At 40.7% G+C, this 19,779-nt stretch overlaps 2 protein-coding genes across 5 annotated transcripts in view; one reads left to right on the forward strand and one right to left on the reverse strand.

Annotated features, from left to right (window-relative positions):
* The window catches only part of DCBLD2 (discoidin, CUB and LCCL domain containing 2), a 70,048-nt gene extending 54,709 nt beyond the window's left edge, over positions 1-15,339 (forward strand). Inside the window, exons 14-16 of one of the 4 annotated variants that reach the window (XR_003370151.2) lie at positions 985-1,122; positions 2,791-3,850; positions 15,087-15,339. Coding sequence is in view for 3 of the 4 variants with exons in the window: in XM_026658977.2 (XP_026514762.1) it covers positions 985-1,122; positions 2,791-3,218 (566 nt within the window). In the remaining variant the exon portion in view is untranslated. Of the gene's footprint in view, positions 1-984; positions 1,123-2,790; positions 6,071-15,086 lie in introns of those variants that run through there. The other 3 variants (XM_026658977.2, XM_026658978.2, XM_024203587.2) reach the window with 3 other exon arrangements.
* LOC112109166 lies at positions 7,791-19,184 on the reverse strand. Its single transcript, XM_024203567.3, has 7 exons — positions 19,083-19,184; positions 17,522-17,640; positions 13,657-13,758; positions 11,351-11,577; positions 9,908-9,971; positions 8,901-8,963; positions 7,791-8,101 (listed from the first exon to the last, which is right to left on the reverse strand). The coding sequence occupies exons 2-7, from the start codon at positions 17,627-17,629 to the stop codon at positions 7,904-7,906; spliced, it is 762 nt and encodes a 253-aa protein (XP_024059335.2). The 5' UTR covers positions 17,630-17,640; positions 19,083-19,184; the 3' UTR covers positions 7,791-7,903.
* Between the last annotated feature and the right edge of the window lie 595 nt (positions 19,185-19,779).

Here is a 19,779-nt window from a genome sequence, read left to right on the forward strand (position 1 = left end):
ACTATTAGATCTCCACTCAGAATCTTGTAATACTCACTTGAAATTCTATACAGGAAAGGTTGGAATCTTTCCATTTAAACAAACAAGAAATCTCACTTTGAGCAATAATTTTGTATATATAGTAATCAGATATCCTGTGAGTTCTGAATATTGATGAACTTTTGTAGGATTTTTTTAGTATTGAAAGCACTTTAGTGTGCTTGTCAACTTTATTTTCTATTTCCCCATTGCTCTTTTAAGTGCGTGAGATTTTCTCAACCTTCCACTCCTATAATACTGTATCTGATTAGCTTCTTGTGATTTTTTTCACCTTGTGAAAATCCCCAGTTTATCATACACTTGTGACACACAAACATCCACCTTGTTTTGAGGGGAGCGGGAAAGGTGGAGGGTGGAGTTAAAATCTATAGCCTAGGAGTGCTAATACATGGGGCTCCTTATTCACTAAGAATGCTCACTGTTGTTCAACACAAGAAGTTTTTGTTTAAAACTATCCAGATGGCCTCTGTAATATTTTCCATGCTGTATTTTGAGCCTAAAAATAATTTATTGACTGAAATGCTTACATCTGTATTGTAGGACCAGCAATGGTGGTAACACAGAAATTCAGGACTAGATTCTTCATTCTGTCCCTGTTGCTTTGGAAATGGTATCAGTCAAAAATTGAGTGGAAGCCTTATTACTGAGCCTCCTGACTTTTGTCAGACAGATTTATTGGACATCAATAACTTATTAAATGTAATTTTATGGTTGTCTGGTAAAGTAGCCTATAAGCTCCAGGTGTTCTGTGAATAGTGATAACTAATTTCGTGACCTGTCATTTCCGGGGGGAGGGAGGGAGGAAAGGCAAGCCGTTTTCACAGAGGCTAAGAAAGGTATGTGATACTTTTAGCATCTTTAGTAACTTATATGAATGAATTACCACCGACTTTTTATTATGCATTGTTGTAAGTTCTTACATCTTTTATTTCTAAAACCTTGAAGGGTGGTGGAAAGGCATGAAGCAGTTTCTTCCTGCCAAGTCAGCAGAGCATGAAGAAACCCCTGTTCGCTATAGCAACAGTGAAGTTAGTCACCTGAGACCAAGAGAAGTCCCAACTATCTTACAGACTGAGTCTGCAGGTACCTGGTTTTTGTTGTGGACCGTGTATTTTGGCTTAATGTGTGAAATGATTTATATTGCATGCATTTGCTATAGCTGAAATCTGGTTTTACCCCTCATCTCCTGTTGCTTGTGCTGGAGAGAGAGAGCACAAGACTTTACTTTGATATATTCCTGCTTTCCTCCCTACCTGTTCTGTCTTCTCATAGTTATGAGAAGCAATCTTAATTCTGGCATATCCTAATTTTTGAGTATTTTTGCAACCTTAATGTTCTCTCTCAACTTAGTTTTGTGTGTAACTTCCTACGGCCAGGTCTACACTATAAACTTATACACCTCTACCTCAATATAACGCTGTCCTCGGGAGCCAAAAAATCTTACCACGTTATAGGTGAAACTGCGTTGTATCGAACTTGGCTTTGATCCACCGGAGTGCGGCGCCCCCCCCCCCCCCCCCAGGGCACTGCTTTACCGCGTTCTATCCGAATTCGTGTTATATCGGGTTGCGTTATATCAGGGTAGAGGTGTATCAGTATAACTGTGTCACTTAGGGCTGTGAAAAATACACACCCCTGTGCGATGCAGTTATACCAACCTAACTGCTGGCGTAGACAGTGCTGTTGATGGGAGGGCTTCTCCCCTAAACATAGCTACCACCTCTTGCGGAAGTGGATTAACTACACTGATGGGAGAAGCCCTCCTGTCAGAGTAGTAGCATCTTAAAAGCAGCGCCATGGTACTGCAGCGTTTTAAGTGTAGACCTGCTCTAAATTTTTAAATAGGCAAACTGAAAAAACAAATTCCATCTTATGGAATCATATTAACCCCTTTAACACAGGGTTGGAACCCCTACCTCCACATCACAGACCTCTGCTATTTGAGCTAACAGAGTGACTGAAAGGAGTAGTAGGTTCCCTCCTCTTTGTGGAGCAGCCCTAGAGGGGAATGAGTGAGACAGTTTTCCAGTGGCTTTCACAGCTATTTGCTGACATCAGAGCAATGTAGAGATTTGGGAATCCTGGGTTTAATTCCAGGTTCTGTAGAGTGTGGGCACAGACCCTTCTGCCTGTGTCCCCTCCAGTTTGTCCCTGTCCTGTCTTCCCATCTCCTGATCTTAGTCTCTTCCCCACCTGTTGGCTTCTCCCCTAGCCAGTTCCAGGGCTTCTCATGCTAGTCTCTCACCTCGAGGCTCCTTGTCTGCACCTCAAGTGACCTGTCAAACTAACACAACTCTACTGAGCATGTATAAACTCTGATTTTTCATGGGAGAGCAAAAACCGCATCCTTGACATCTGGGTATTGGAAACAGCTAAACAGTTTTCACTGAAACTTAGACCTGCTGGGCAGACACTCAGCATGGGAAATTTTCAGCCCAAGCAATTGAAGTTTGGCAGTTATAAAGCAAGTAAAATCGGGGTCTTATAATATGAAGTGTCTGTCAAGCTTAACTATAGGTGGTGTTATTGGCTGAGGCTATAATAATTGTCTACTGCTGGGTTTCTTGCACCTTCCTCTGAAATATCTGGCACTGGTAGAGACAAGATATTGGCCTAGATGGACCATTGGCTTGATGCAGTGTGATAATTCCAATGTTCCCAATGAGGGCTTCTCCTTTTAATACAATGCCACCATATTAGAGTTAAAAATTTTCCTGTCTGTAAAATTTTCTTTTTTGGGACATTGCACAGAGTATGCTCAACCACTGGTAGGGGGAATCGTTGGCACACTTCATCAGAGATCAACCTTTAAACCAGAAGAGGGAAAAGAAGCAAGCTATGCTGATGTGGATCCTTACAACTCACCTGTACAAGAAGTTTATCATGCTTACGCTGAACCATTGCCTGTCACTGGACCAGAATATGCAACCCCAATAATCATGGACATGTCAGGTCATCCCACTGCACCTCTTGGTGTTTCTTCTATTTCTACTTTCAAGGCTACAGGGAACCAAGCCCCTCCCATAGTGGGAACTTGCAATAAACTCTTAGCTAGGACAGATAGCTCATCATCTGCACATGCCCTGTATGATACACCAAAGGGGATGCCTGGACCGGATTCCTCAGTTGAATTGGTGTACCAGGTACCACAGAGCATGCCACATTTCACAGGAAGTTGAGAACTGAGGTAAGTCATGAATGAGCTAGGGGGTGGCAAATGTGAATTCTTAAAACAAAATTCTTTGAAGGTGACTATATTAAAATGTCAGTTTTGAATCACATTGAATTTTTTTTGTATTGTAAGTTGTAGTAACATGGAGTTGAACAAAAATGTGATGTGATATCGGAGGTCCAGGAAACTAACAATCCTGCCATTTCTTTGAGGGTATATACATATGATTTATTTGTTGCTGTTCAGAAATCATGGACACCCAGTTTACTACTGTACATGAGAGAGAGAGAGAGAGGAGTTCCCTAAGATGAACTTCAGCAATTGATAGTCACGCTGCATGGAGAGGAGAGATACATTGCTATAGCCTGAGAGCCAATAATTTAGACCTGGCTGAAGATACGGTTCCTGAAATACCAAAAAGCTTTAACATTTCTGAAATCCACATGCAACCCAACATCTAGTTTCCCCAAAGAGAACTTCAAAAACTCTTGATATTTCTGGGACTGCTCCTGCTGTAACTGAACTCTAGGACAAAACTCCCACTGACTTCATCGGAAGCAGGATCGAGCTTGAATGAGTACAAGTGTTCCACCTTTTCTTTGTGGGATCGGCAATCCGGAGTTGCTGGAAATCTCTAAGGTGAGCTACTTTGGAGGAAACAATTTTTCTACTGTTCTTAGCTTCCTTTTAAAAAAAACTAAACCCCAACATCTGTTAGCTTTGTAATGTAAGTTGTTACCTTTACCACATCTTCTCAAGTCTCGTTGACTTTAAGGTCAGAAGGGACCATCAAGATCACATAGTCTGACCACCTGCACATTGCAGGCCACAGAACCTCACCCCTGTCTTTTCTAGGGATAATTTCTCTGTACTATTTCATTGTGTGGTCAGACTCTTTTCTAAACAAAGACTACAGTGTGATCAGTGTCCTTAACAATTGTTACTTGGGAATTTATCCCTAGTAAGTGAGACTACTGAATTATCCTAATTTGAATCCTCCGAGGTTCCCAATTGCCTCTGCAATGAGGCTGAAAACCTGGTCATTCTTTGAGGAAATTGCAGGTCTAGAAGAGTGACTCTTTTTTTTTTTTTTTTTTTTTAAAGAACTTGTACTGGTTTAAATTAGTAGGCAAGTACTGCTGAGAGCTTTTAAGATTAAGGGACAGGTTTTCAAGCTCATGCACAAAAATGCCCAGCGTAAGCACATGAATAAAATGACGACTGCATGAAAGTTGGAGTTTGTGCATAGACACAACAGTTTGTTTACACAAACACTACACTTCAGGGGAGTTGCGGGTACATTTTGGCACAGGTGCATTTGAAAATTTGGTCCTCTGGACTTGTAAACATAACTGCTCATGTCTAGAATGAAGGGTGAAAATAACCAAGTCTTAACAAACAAATTGAGATTTGTTTTAAAGTGTGCAACCGTTTAGAAGCTACTATGTAACCCATTGGATTCATCATATACTTGATTGTTTCAACTGTCCCTGCAGTGTTTTTATTTTAGAATTAAAGCTGTGCTGAATTTCATATTAAGAGAAATGGAGATAGAAAGCTCCATAGCTTGGTTTAATCTTGCCAAATGAAAATTTCTCTGGATGCTGTTTAAAAAAATACACCACCACCAAATTGTTTTAATCACTTAGACATTTATCTTGTAGAAACAAAGCATAGCTTGTTTTGATTAAACAAATACTGGTGAGTAGTGAAAAACTTCTTTAAATAGCTTTATTTTTTTTTAATAGTATAATGGCACTGTTGGGAGGATACTGAAAAAATTTATAAATGTGACATCCTTGCATACAGAGTAGCCCAGTTTTATGGACTTTTCTATTGATACATGATTCAAATGAGCCTTGTTTTTTGTCCAGGGCCTATATAATTGGATGTACAACTAAATATAGATATAAACTAATGCTGGTAAAGGTGACTGTGCCAATCCCAAATGTTAAAAAAATTTATTTACTAGTATCTTACTTCATTCTTGCTGCAAATTGGAAAGATTTACTCTGCCTTTTCCCTTGATACTGAGTTTTTACAAAAATGTGATGCATAACTTATTTTTCTTCTGTTACTGAGGTACTAAGACTAATCACATTTGTGATAGTAACCATTTGGAATTATGTGCACTGTGTTTTAAGGCCTGATCCTGCAAACTCTTACGACTAGTACTGATGAAAATAAAGTTTTGTAGGATTGGCCTCTAAATGTGAATATTTTATGTCTCAGTGGCCTACAAGCCTCAGCCTTCCGATAAAACTTTCAATTACTAGCCCCAATACTTATTTGTACTAGTCCATTGTTTAATGAAAGGATTACATAAATATTTGTTAGAACAATCACCAGTTGTGGGAATTTTATCTGTGGTATTTTCCTAAATGTATTTATTTGTTTAAAGAAAACTAGAAGTTTGGAGACACGAGCTGGTAAATGTGTATGACAAACTTATTCTGGATTTAAAAAAAAATGTAGTGCTACCTACGGGCAATCTGCGCACATCAGCGCTTTGAAATAAATTTAACTAGTGAATTGTCAAAATTGATATCAAAGCTTTAGCCAAAAGAAATGGCTTAGCAGAGCTTATTTCACAATAACTTGAGAGTGTTGCAGGGAAAAAAGTAAAGATTTGCTTTACCAGCTGCTGTATGAAAGCGGGGTCTAACATCTATCTGTACCCCAGCCATAGCACATAAGAAATGAGTGCCTTTGAATAAATTCACTTGTTTTTAAGGCAGATCAGAATTTCAGTAGAAAAACATCTAGAAGCCAAATCCCTCCAATGCAGTAAGAGTTTGTTTATAGAACAATACAGTTGATGAGGCTGTTACTGTTTGTCTTAAAAATCAGGACTTCTTTAAAAAAAAAAAAGCCAAAATTTTATAATTCTCTTTCCAGGTTTACAAAAGCTCACTTTAAGTTGATTTTGCCACTTTAAAATTTTTTTTTACTCTGTGCCTCTTGCATGAAATGTCGCTAATGTACATCTGCTCAAATTAAACATGTTTATTTTAGTCATTTTTACCATGCCAGGATTACGTGCCTAACATATAGTTCAGCATCAAACTTGAGCTAATGGCCTGCATTGTAGATTTTAACTGAATGTAAGATGCATAACTACATGTGGCATTGTCCCATGTACAGTAAAACCAGAGGTACACTGAGGGGTTCTTTATTCTATAGCAATAATGGATACAAAAAATCATAATATGAAAATGGCTGTTCTGTTCTCCCAGAATGTACTTTCTTACCTCAGCCTGTACTGTAGTTACTCTGTATTTGTATATCTTGCTAGACTTTAGATTGTATAGATAGTGAGATTTTTATGTATTTTGAATAAATTGTACATATGTATCTTGCTCAGGAATGATTGTGTAGAAATCATAAGAAAATTCTAGACTGATATGAGTAGTGTGTCTCCTTGTCTTTCTTGACACTAGTACTAAATCTAATAATACTAGAATGGCTTGCATACTGCTTTTGTATGGTAGATTCATTTTTAGCTCCCTTAAACCAAATCTGGGAGTCTGTTACACTATTTCTGGCCTACACTTAAGTTGCTCTTTCCTCCATTCTTTGTAGGAGTCAAGGATGCTATTGTAGCATCTACCCCAGGGGCAGACAACCTATGCCACACGTGCCAAAGGCAGCATGCGAGCTGATTTTCAGTGGCACTCACACTGGCCCAGTCCTGGCCACTGGCTGTGAGGCTCTGCGTTTTTATTTAATTTTAAATGAAGCTTCTTAAACATTTTAAAAACCTTATTTACTTTACATATAACAATAGTTTATAGATTTACAGAAAGAGACCTTCTAAAAACATTAAAATATTTTACTGGCACACAAAACCTTAAATTAGAGTGAATAAATGAAGACTTGGCACACCACTTCTGAAAGGGTGCCAACCCCTGACCTATCCTATTGAGACTACATGTATTTACTTTTTGGTGCATCTAGTTCTTCCATGATACACGAGGAGGCTGATGCCAGTTTAGATAATTCTGTGTCAGGTGATATGTGTGTACATTTAAGACAAACTCTCTCTTACTAATAGAAACTGTATTTTAATATGCTGAATGTAATTAACTTCATTTAGAAATCCTGCTGTGGGGCATTAGCACCTACTTTAAAACAAGTAATCAAAAATAGTTTAGGGGAAGGCTTTTTCCCCCTGTACCATTGTACACGATGGGTGATTACAAAGCACTGCCCATCTTAACTATAATAATCCTGGTGTCACTGTGTCTAAAATTAATTCCTAGGTATTAATCAAAATATATTTTATTGAATAATTTAACTTAAACACTCAACTCAAGTGCCTCCTTCCAGTGTGCAAAATTCCTAATGGTTTTAATGCCTCCTCCTAGATCACTATGATTAACTGTTTCAGACCCAGTGATTTGAGCACCTTAGCGTTTCCTTACCTGAAAATAGTACCAAAGAACAAACCTGTATTTACATTTAAAAATCAACTTTCACGTACATGACTAAATAGCCATTAACCCCAAATTTTATCTTCATGATTCTGGCTACATCTTAACTGTTAGTGTGAACAAATCTGCACTACTTTCAGACAGGTTATAGAATTTGGAAAACTAAGATGCCCAACAGGGAGAGATCTGTACATACAGTGGCAACCCTAAAAGCCTCTTTGACCTAGTGATCAGATTTTTGCAAAGGGGGCAGGGGGGCTCATTGCAAAAGACTAAGTCTTTCAATTATTTTTTCCCTTTCTAAAAAGATATCTGTTCTTCGCAAGATTCTGTTAAGTCTTCTCTTAAGATAATCATTGACAGAATCTTGGGCATTCTCCAGTGACTGAGAAACAGTTGTCTTCTCTTTCAACGTGTGCCACTTCTCTATTTCAACTCTTGTATTACACAGGTGTTCCTAAAAAGGAGAATACATACATATTATCTAAAATTATAGATACGGCTGGACTAGCAGATACAGAGTCTACACTGTTCATATTTGCCTTCTTTGGGTATTTCAGAACCTTCTCTGGGGCAGCAGACATGACTCATATTTAAGCACTAGTAACCAAGGTAATTTGACAGTTGATTGGAGGGTTTTCTTTGAAGTGAGACTTCTCTATCATAACTACACAGATACCATGCAAACTGGTCCAGGATGCTAATGTTAGTAATTGTATGTGCACTTCAACCTAGCCTCAATCCCTTACTTAATGAGCCAGATGGAAGGATGGTGAGCCTGCTGCCACTCCAAAGCAATCACACTTGAAGTTGACAATTACTTTGTAATTAGACTTTACATCACTATCATATACATTCTCTTATACTAAATATTGGGGATATTAACTAGTACTGCAACTGCTAAAGGTAACTTTACCTTTTTTACTTAGCTTGACTATGTAGCATAGCAAAGTTTTATCAATATACATCCAGTTTAGGATCACTGAAAAAGTCCCAAGGGAATAGCCTGCCAAGTGACATGGGGGGAGAGTGTGCACAGCAGAATAATAGAAAAGCTCAGACTATAGTTACTATTACTGCACCCACCACACTGGTATCTGAGCACCTAGATTTAGGGTGAGTTCACTCTAAAAAAAATGTATGTGCATAGCATTCACCTTGCAGTGTAGGCCAATGGTTAAAGCATGCGATGACCGTTCTTTACTACTCCACAACCCCACCTCCACCAAACCATTGCACCCTTATGCCTGACTGACCTGAACTTCTGCTAGTTTTGACTGTGCTGCTTCAACTTTGCATTTCAGATTCTCCACATCTTCCTGGTAAAAATAAAAAAATACAACAGTTTTCAAGTACACTCTAGGTGGATAATCCCATTGACAGAGTACAGCAGCTCGTCGGAATGGCGTGAGGCAGAAACATACTAGCATTTCTACAGATTAAATACCAAAAGGAGTTTTGAAAGGGAGCACCCAGCCATTATTGGAATTTCAAATAGCCACACCCCACTGCCTGTGAAGGGATGGAAAAGCCATGTTGTAGACACAGTTTTCTTGGTACCTTCTGCAGTCACTGAAAAGTAAATAGAATGACACCATGAAGTGCTTACAGTGTAGTCACAGGCCACAAATGATCTGCACCACTAGATTACTCATCTCTGCAGAGATGAGTGAAAAGGTTTTTCAGGCAGAAGAAAAATTTCAACCAAATTTGCTACCAATCCATAACTTAGTTTTCCTTGTCACCACTGTCAGCCTCAAAGCTTTCCTCTACAATTCTAGGTTGAGGCTCCCCCACAAACTAGCAACTATAGGTGCTGCAGCTTGGTCTGAGCTACCCAAATATGATCATATTTATTTTTTAACCAGAACATTCTTGAAAACTGTGTAAAAGACTTGCACTTACCTGGAGTAAGCAGTTTTACCCTCATCCCTTACAAAAAGCAGTAGTCTTAACCTGCACGTTTTGAAATAGTGAATGGAGAAACGGGTCTTCAATCCTTACACCTTTTATCATGCCACTGGTAAGTAGAGTCACCCACTTTCTATGGACCAAGCCTCATCTTTTCTTCATAAACCCACTTGTTTCTGCACTCCCATTGCCCCCTCATTATCTTACACCCAAAACCGTTCCATACACTGGCCTTGTATCCCAGATTCTATTTCTTTAAAGTTCTGCACACAGTGTTCTAGAAAGACAAGGGACTTACTAGGAGGAGGGGTTGTACAAGATGGGTTATAGGCAGTAAGATAACAGAACTTACTTGTGCTTGCAGTAGGCTGTGTTTCGCTTCCTGTATCCGTTGTTTACAAGACTCTCTTTCCAGCCTGGAAGACAAACACATTAACATTTCCCTACTATGCTCCCTCTATCTGATTATCAGAACACCTTTATGGAATTACAGCCTTCTAAATTAATTGGTGTTGACATGCAAGAGGACAAGGATGAAAAGGGAATGATTTAGTTCATTTAAGAATTTGTATTGTACCTGAGCTTACGGCTAAACCCTTTAAAGAAGTAAATGAGTTTTTTTGGGTTGATCCAAATATATCAGTGGTTTTAAGCCACAACGAAATCAATGCAGCTTAACCAGCAGCTATAAGACCAGGCAAACTGCTTCTTAGATAAGGTTCAAAGGCCATTTAGTGCAGTCAGTATGCTCAACCAGACCCTGCATGCTTGCCACCACTGTCAAAGGGAGTTATGCACAAAGATCATGTTCACTTTTAGAGACCAGATGTAATTCCAGTTAGCACTGGACATGGAACTCAGATCAGTCCAAACAATGGCTATTTGAGTTACTGGCAAAAGTTTAAGTAAATGCAATGCCATTCAACTCTTGAGCAGAGCCTTGGGAGGACTGCTTGAATATGCACATTAACTGAGCATGCAGTTATGTGAAATTAGGTATTCCAAGGGCTCAACAACTGGGCAACCTCTTCTGAGACAGGCACAGTGAAATCAATGGGAGTTTATGCAGCAACTTGCTTGCACCTACAATTTGGCCCCTAATGTTTTGTATTTGTGACAGAAAAAGAAACACTTTAAAAAAAAAAAAACAAATATAGCCTTGTGACATTTCCTATCTTCCAGTATAAAGCATACACTAACAGCTGCTAAACTCCCCCCACCACTGAATGGACAAGATGTTAGGACTGTTCAGACATCAATTCAATATGGAGATAGACAAATTATGCAAAAGGAACTATTTCTGCACACAATGCACAGTCAATCTGTGGAAAACTCTGACGGGGGATTTTGTGAAGGCCATGACTAACAGGGTTCAAAAAAGAACTAGATAAGTTCATGGAGGATAGGTCCATCAATGGCTATTAGCCAGGATGGGCAGGAATGGTGTCCCTAGCCTCTGTTTGCCAGAAGCTGGGAATGAGCAACAGGGGATGGATCACTTGATGATTGCCTGTTCTGTTCGTTCCCTCTGGGGCATTGGCCACTGTCAGAAGACAGGATACTGGGGTAGATGGACCTTTGGTCTGACCTACTATGGCCCCTCTTATGTTAAGCTTCCCGGTCCCCCCCCACAGGAAAGGGAAGCTGTAGCTTTAAGTTTCAGCCTACCATTATGCCACAGTTCTACGCTAGTCACGGTGTGTTTATACAGCACAAAGTTGCACTTAAGTGTATAAGTTAGAAAAAGATTCCACCCCCCTCCAGAAAATTCTCTAAACCTGTTGGTTTCCTCTACCTTATTCCCTGTTTCTGAGGCAGTTGGGCAATGGAATGTTTTAACTTCTTTAGCTCTTTTGTAAGTGCCTGAAGTTCAGCCTTCTCTTGCTGTTGAACATGCTGCACTTTCACAGGATTCAGCTGCCCAAGCACAGCTTTTGGTGGCAATGCTTCGACAGCGGCAGGATCCATTTTCTTACCCAGGAAGGCTCTTCCAAATTGGACTGTTCTATCATAAGATGTTTTCTGAAGTGAAGGCAGAAAGCCAGTGTTTCATTAACAGCAAAAAAATCAAATGAAAAAGTTATTGCACAAGTCAACAGGTTTCATGTTAGAATACAGATATATATTCTTGGTCAAAAGATACTGGTAGAGTAAAACACTCCATGAAAACTCATACTAATAGGTCTAATCCAAGCCATTATGTAGGCTTGTTTCATAACCGCTTAGGGTAAACTCAAACAGATGTTTTGTATTACTGTACACAATCTTACCTGATTTACAAAAATGCATTAAGAACAAGGAATTAGCAGGACTTTTTACACAAAATGCTTTATAGATGTTAATTGGCTAAAGCCTCATACCACTTTTATGAAGTAGGCGAAGGCTGGATATCTCCTCGCCCACCTCTGGAGTGAAATATAGCACCAGTTTAACTGCAGCACTCCTTAACTGTTTAGGGGAAAAGTTACTAAAATTAGAAGTTGGTCAGGAACTAAGCTAATACTCCTACTGGTGTAAAGAGAGTCAGGAGATTTTTAATGACCACAAATGGTCAGGTTTTGTTATAATGTCTTATCTGAAAAGCAGCATCTCCACCAGCATAAAGGTCACTAGCACCATGCTTTGTCATTGGTTCAATAGCAACCAATTCAGAAGAAGAGTGTCACTTCTGAATCAGTAACACTACTTCCTGCATCATCCAGGTATTTCTGGAAGACTTCCCATATCTAAGTTCTGATCCAGCATGATGCTGCATAACTTATGAAATACAAAGATCACAACACACCTACCCAAAAGTTTTTCATATCCTTTAAGCCACAACTCCTTTTAGGGTCCCTGAATCATAACCACTCTCTAGAGAACTGTCAGTGCTGCTGCTTGTTTTCTATAGGTTGCTATTCAGTACCACAAGAAACTCCCACCCCTGCACACATAGGAAGATACTCTGGGAATAGAGAACATTAAATCACAAGGCTTATCTACAGTAACTCCTCGCTTAACGTTGTAGTTATGTTCCTGAAAAATGTGCCTTTAAGTGAAACGATGTTAAGCTAATCCAATTTCCCCATAAGAATTAATGTACATAGGGGAGGGGAGGGGAAGGGTTAGGTTCCAGGGAAATTTTTTTCACCAGACAAAAAATCACACACACACACACACACACACACACAATAAGTTTTAAACAAACAATTTAATACTGTACACAGCAATGATGATTGTGAAGCTTGGTTGAGGTGGTGAAGTCAGACGGTGGAAGAGGGTGGGATATTTCCCAGGGAATGCCTTACTGCTAAATGATGAACTAGCGCTCGGCTGAGCCCTCAAGGGTTAACACATTGTTGTTAATGTAGCCTCACACTCTACAAGGCAGCATGAATGGAGGGAGGGGAGACAGCATGGCAGAGAGAGACAGAGACACACCCTGTATGAGAGAGAGAGAGATGTGCATTTCCCCTTTAATGTACTTAGTGAGGTCAGCGTACTTGTCTTTAAAAAAATCAGGAAGTCGAGACAGCAGCTATGGCCAGCAAGCTCTCTCCATCCTGAGCCCTGTCCTGTCCCCACCCTGCTCTATATGGAGAAGGGGTAAGCAGGGAGCAGGAATAGGGAGGGGGGGACACCCTGACATTAGCCCCCTTCTTTCCCCCTCCCCTGCACAGCAAGCAGGAGGCTCCCGGGAGCAGCTCCAAGGCAGGGGGCAGGAGCAGCACATGGTAGTGGGGGCAGGGACAGCTGAACTACTGGCAATTGGTAGCCTGCTGGGCGGCTGCTGCACAGGGAACTATGGGGAGCAGGGAGCTGCTGGTCCACCCTGGTTCCAAGCCCCCACCAGCTAGCTCCAACGGGCTGCTCTTCCTGCAAGCAGTGGACAAAGCAGGCGGCTGCCAAACAATGTTCTAAGGGAGCACTGCGCAACTTTAAACGAGCCTGTTCCCTAATTGATCAGCAACATAACAACGAAACAACGTTAACCGGGACGACTAAGTGAGGAGTTACTGTAGTTGATATAAAAAAAAAAAAAACTATTACTTGAACTGAAGGAAACAAAAAAATGGGCAGCATTAATCTTGCATTGTAGTTTATATGTTGTGGACCAGTTACCATTTGTACAATCTCTTCTTGCACTCTCTCTCTCTGTGCTAGTAGCAGCTCCTTTGTCTGAACCATGCTGGTTAGTTGCTTTTGTAGATGTAAATATTTTGCCTGTAAAAGAAGTTTTCATCTTAGTATCACACACACACAATTTCTTTTAGTACTATATAAAAATAGAAAGCATTTCCAGCTCATGAAAAATTAATTTTAAAAAAATCTGGAGCATGCAAAAATAGAGCAGCCTCGTTTTCTAGGAACATTTGTGATTCATTAAAAACAAAACAAAACCCAAACCACCATGCGAAATTAAAATCAGAAACTACTGGAGCTGGTTCCTCATCAGTCGGTATTGCACATGACTTTGCTTATACTGTTATACACATTTATAGAGTTATTCTTCATCAGCCTCTCTCACCCTAGGATGGCATTTTTATTAAGTCATGTAAATTACAAGCTTTATTTTTGTGTTACTGTACAAACACTATACTATTTGGTTACAGACAAAATGACCCTTTGAATTCTATTCCAGCCTTCTAGCTTTTCAAGCCATTAGGTTCACAAGTGCTTTCAATAGAAAATTAGTTGGCAAGGTATTCCATATTATTTTAATTATTTAAACCCAAATGTTACAGTGAATAGTCTGTGTGATAGAGTGCAAAAAGCCCACTATTAGCAGAGTTATGACTAGGGCCAGGGTTTTCCAGCAATTAAAATATGATGTATATTTTGGATATGCATTATATTCATACAAAAAATATTGTTGTGTGTTGTAATACTGAGTGCTACAGCCAGCTGTGCAGGGGGAGTGGGGGACAGATTCTGAGTACTGAGCGCTAGAGCCAGGCCAGCTGTATGCAGGGGAGGTGGGAGACAGACACTGAGGGCTGGAGCCAGACCAGCTGTGTGCTGGGGGAAGGGAGCAGGCGTCAGCTGTGCAGGATAGGTGGTGGACAGATGTTGGGCACTGAAAACCTAGAGCCAGCTGTATGCTGGGAGGAGGGGGAAAAGTTGGCAGCAAGGCTCAACAGCAGCCAGCCCCCAGCCTCTGCCCTGGGGATGTGTTAGGTGTCTCTAGGCAGAAATCGGGGGGTGAGGGGAGCACATGACCCTGTATGCCCCACCCACGTGTCAGATCTACCGCAGGCTCTGCCCTGCGCCTTGGGGATGAACCAGGTGTCTCCAGGCAGAAGTCTGGAAGGGGGTGGAGCGGTGACCCTGCATGCCCCACCTCCCTCTGATCACCGATTCTAGAAATGAAGAGTCATTTTGGAAAAAACGCAGCAATAGGAGCAATTTCCAGAAAACACGGTCCCTACTTATGCCCATACTAAGTCAATAGGTTCATACTCTTACTATAACCTCAATCCTGCAGACATTGATCAAGCAGTTTATAACCAGTTCGTTGTTTATGCTCTTTCCCAAACTTATTCTCTCACCAGACCGACAGCCCTGGAGACCTCCATTACAGATGGAGCACCAGCAGTGCAAGCTTCCCCAAGTGCCCTGCTAATTTGCTTCAGTTCTGACACACGGGGATCAGCATGGGGGATAAAAGGGTGCGCATTTAATCTTTGGCCTCTTTTCTGAGACTACTAACAAGGGTGCAAATCATACTCCTAGGAGAATTCTGTGCCAAAAACTTAAAAATTCTGTGCACAATATTTTAAAATTCTGCAAATTTTATTCGTCAAAGTAACACAATATAATCACACCAGTTTCAATTATTTTGGTAATTTATTTCAAATGCCTGTCAGCAAGTATGTCAACAATGCAGACAACAAAAATGATTCCCTCAGGAGTAGAGACTTAATGAAACCCCTATGACAACCCTGTGACATTGCACCCCATAAGCCTTTATGGAAATATGTTTATGAATGTATATATGACATAACTGGAATATGTTTTATGCTACATATGCCATGTAACATATCTATGTAAAGGTTATGATCTACTGAATCTATTCATCCTATTTGTATGCATGTGTCGTGTTCGAAGTTATGAATATCGGCTGTGTACTTGCTTGATTTCTAAGTAACCTTAGTAAAGCATTTAGGTCAGCTTCTTTAGAAAGGAATTTGCAAGTTAAGTGCCCAATCAAGAAGCACTTAACGGGCAATGGATCTTGAAAGGCTCCAATCCACATAAGAAGTCTACATGAGGACATTCAAGGTAGCATGTGAACAATGCCTGTAAGAACTAAGTCATGCATGGACATGTGACTTGCCCAGGTGACTCCAAAACTCTATCTTGGAGCTGGACTTTGCATAGGAGAGAGTCTCCACCCACAAGAGAAAGTCTATTTAAGCCCATGGGAGACCCCTACATTTTGTCTTCAGCTGGCTCAAGAGATAGCCTCTCCATTTCCAAGGATACCTGAAAGAAACTGGAACGAAGGACAGTAACTACAGGGGGTGTGAGCAATTGCTGGACCCAGACTAGAAGGAGACTAGTCTGTAAAAGGAAGCTTACTGGAATTCCTCTGAGGGTGAGGTTTTTATCTGTATTCAGTTTTCTTACTGTATTAGACATAAACTTGCAAGTTCTATTTTATTTTGCTTGGTAATTCACTTTGTTCTGTCTGTTACTACTTGGAACCACTTAAATCCTACTTTCTGTATTTAATAAAATCACTTTTTACTTATTAACACAGAATATGTATTAATACCGGGGGGGGGGGGGAACTCAGCTGTGCATCTCTATCAGTGTTACAGAGGGGGAACAATTTATGAGTTTACCCTGTATAAGCTTTATACAGGGTAAAACAGATTTATTTGGGGTTTGGACCCCACTGGGACTTGAGCATCTGAGTGTTAAAGACAGGAACACTTCTTAAGCTGCTCCAATTAAGCCTACAGCTGTTAGGGGACGTGGTTCAGACCTAGGTCTGGGTTTGCAGCAGGCTAGCGGGTCTGGCTCAAACCAGGCAGGGCACTGAAGTCCCAAGCTGGGAGGTCAGGGAAAGCAAGGGCAGAAGTAGTCTTGGCCCATCAGTTGGCAACCCCAAGGGGGTTTCTGATCCAACCCGTCACAAACCCAATCCCAGTTGGGGGGTGCTGGAGAGGGCTGTGTGGGGCCACCGGCCCAGACACATACCCTCCTCCCTCCCAGAGCCCAGGTACAGGTTCTGCTCTGTAAACTCTGTCCCGCCAGGGGACGGGGTGTGGCCCTGGCCTTCCTCACCCTTTGCCAGAGCCAGGTCTCCCAGGCCCACAAGGATCAAGCCGGTCAGCCAGAGAGTGCAGAGGCTCCATCCCTGCCGGGCCGGCCAGCAGCACTACAGCCCCAATTCTGCAGGGAAAACATGAAATTTTGCACAAATTCTTCATTGTACAGTGGTGCAGAATTCCCCCAGGAGTAAAATTAGTACCAGGACACATTGTCTTGTGAGCTACCTGTCCACTGGCTAGAGACCAAACTTATTTCACACAAATTACAAACTGCTATTAGATGGTAACAACTTGGACTGGCTTTGAACCACCGAAAGGCCCCATATTCTAATTCAATTCTCTAATTTGATCCTCACTACTGCTTTATTTTTAAAGCTTTATTCACCTCTCCCTACAAAAACAACAAGACAAACAACGCAGGGGCAGCAGATGGCACTTGAGCTACCTAAGGGAAAAATTCCCGATGACTGGGCAGGGGAGCACACCAAGAGTGGAATGCATATGTGCAATCACTCAAAGAAGAGCACAACTGTGTGGAAGCAAAGTGATACCACAGGTTTAGAATCTGGTTTCTGATTAAAAAACATGTACTATTACAAAGTGACCAATAGTTCCATGTGCCCTCTCCCTAGTTTATTTAGGAAAAAAATGACAACTAAACCGATCCTTACGTTCTAAGATGGAGACTAAAATACAGACAATCTTACCTTCAATTTCTGCGTTTGTTCTTGGTTTTTCATGTGTCGAAGAAACTCCATATCTTCTTTAGTGCATTGGTAGCCTTTTATTCTGTTAATCATCATTGATATATTCATCTCACTCAACCCTAGTCACGTACAGAAAAACAGTTCTCAAGGAACCAGAAGCTGACATGGAGGCTCACTACTGTCAAGTATCTGCATATGCCCCAAATCTCAGGTCAGATCCAGTGCCACTGTCTTGAATGGGAGTTAGTAGCATCAACTTCAGTAGGAATAAGATTTAGCTCTTAAAGTGCTCGGACAATTAGGTGAGCAAAATGTCACTTATTAGCATGGTAAAAACAGGAAGGGAGCTGTCTGCTTTGTATCCCATAATACAATTATTTCAAACAAAGCAAAGCCTTCCTTCCCAATCACTTATCAGGTGCAACAGAGGATGGCACTCGGGGGGGGGGGGGAAAAAGGCAAAGGGAATTTTAAATGAAGATATCCTGCTAATCTATCTTTAGAATCACAATAAAAAGTGTGTTGCCTGTCTCAGACACCTCTTCTAGAAGCTGCAAAGAACAATTATTAAAGAGCTTTAGGCCAATAAGCCACAAGGCCAGAAATATTTTCAGTCTGTCATAACTTTTTGAGAGTTGAGAGAAAGTAGAACTGCAAGTTTAACACTTAGCTGTACTCTAGTGTGATAAATGGAATGAAGGATAGGTAGAAAGACTGCAAACAGGAAAATGCTTCTAATAACAAAATCTATTAAGCTGTGGACTTGTCTCCTTGGGAAGTGTTTGAAGACCTGTAAATCATTTTAAACAAGGCTGGACAGCAATAGAAATATATTGTGAAGAAACTGGCAAAAAGGGGTGAGGAAAGAGGAGAAGACAGAATTCCTGTTATCTATTCTTCAACTTCTATTATACAAAGGGTTACAAGGATGTGAAAACACATGCGTTTGCGTATATCCCCATTAGATTTGGTGGGACACTGCACAGTTGGTGCCTATCATTATTGAAGGAGCACTAGGAACAGCTACTATACAGGAAAGGCATCTCTTCTGTGGAAGGGTGGTTCATTACATTAAAAAAAGCTAAAATCAGAAAACGGGGACTGCATGTTAGCAGTTTTCTCACAGAGATTCAGATACAAGGCCTCTGAATGGCAAAGGAGAATGAAGGTCATTTATTTATTCCAGCGCCTGGTCAACTGATTTAATTTAGCTTAGTTTTGTTTTGAGTTTGTTCTGGTTCTAGTTGTTTTGTATTAATATTTGTTCTAACAAGGTCTGCTGATGACAGTAACAAGAAAGGCAATTTTAGTGCTCTCATTCACCCAGAGTTGCATATGTAACCTGTGTTTTAAAATAGTCTAAAGTTAGCTTGTAGCTATGAAAATAGGCACTATTAAAAATTAAATGAAAGTTATTGCACTACTAAAGTCTGAGGTCTTCACACACATCCTAAATTTGCACGAGAATTGTGATACAATTTAGGAACACATGCATTAGCAAACTAATGGACAAGTGTGTCTAAACAGAAAGAACTATACATACAATAAAACCAGTACTTGCCTTGAACTGGTATCTGACTTATTCTTCTCCTGTTTGTTGAAGAGGTAGTGAAACACTTTGGTACGGGAGAACCTTGCAGAGGTTCAACTCTTTCTTGTAATTCTTGCTGTAAAGAGCACACCCAGAGATGTTTACTATTAGTAAATGATAAACAAAATTTTCATAGAATACATAAAGAATATAAGCTTTGCATGGCTGTTGAACAGATTGATAGAATTCAGGAGCAGGTTTTTATATACAGGGATCCAACATACAGGTGTTTTATCACACTGAGTGCTCCATCCTGTCTATCTAAGGCCTGGTCTATACTAAGAAATTAGGTTGGTATATCCCTAAGCGATGCAGTTAAACCTACCTTACCCCGGAAGAGACAGCACTAGGTTGATGGGAGAATTATCCTGTCAACCTAGTTACCGCCTCTCTGGGAGGTGGAGTACCTATGCCAATGGGAGAATCCTCCCACTGACGTAGGTATTATCTTCACTGAAGTGCTACAGCAGTGCAGCTGCAGCGGTTTATGTGTAGACAAGCCCTTAGATTAGTCAAAATGGGCTGTGGAAAGCAGATAATGGCTATAAATGCCTTAGTACAGGGGTGGGCAGATTTTTGGCTCGATGGCCACATCTGGGAATAGAAATTGTAGGGCGGGCCATGAATGCTCAAAAAATTGAGGTTAGGGTGCAGGCTTGGGGTGGGG

Source organism: Terrapene carolina, unplaced genomic scaffold (genome assembly GCF_002925995.2).
Source record: "Terrapene carolina triunguis isolate 2854851 unplaced genomic scaffold, T_m_triunguis-2.0 Scaffold558, whole genome shotgun sequence".
Taxonomy (NCBI): Eukaryota; Metazoa; Chordata; order Testudines; family Emydidae; genus Terrapene; species Terrapene triunguis.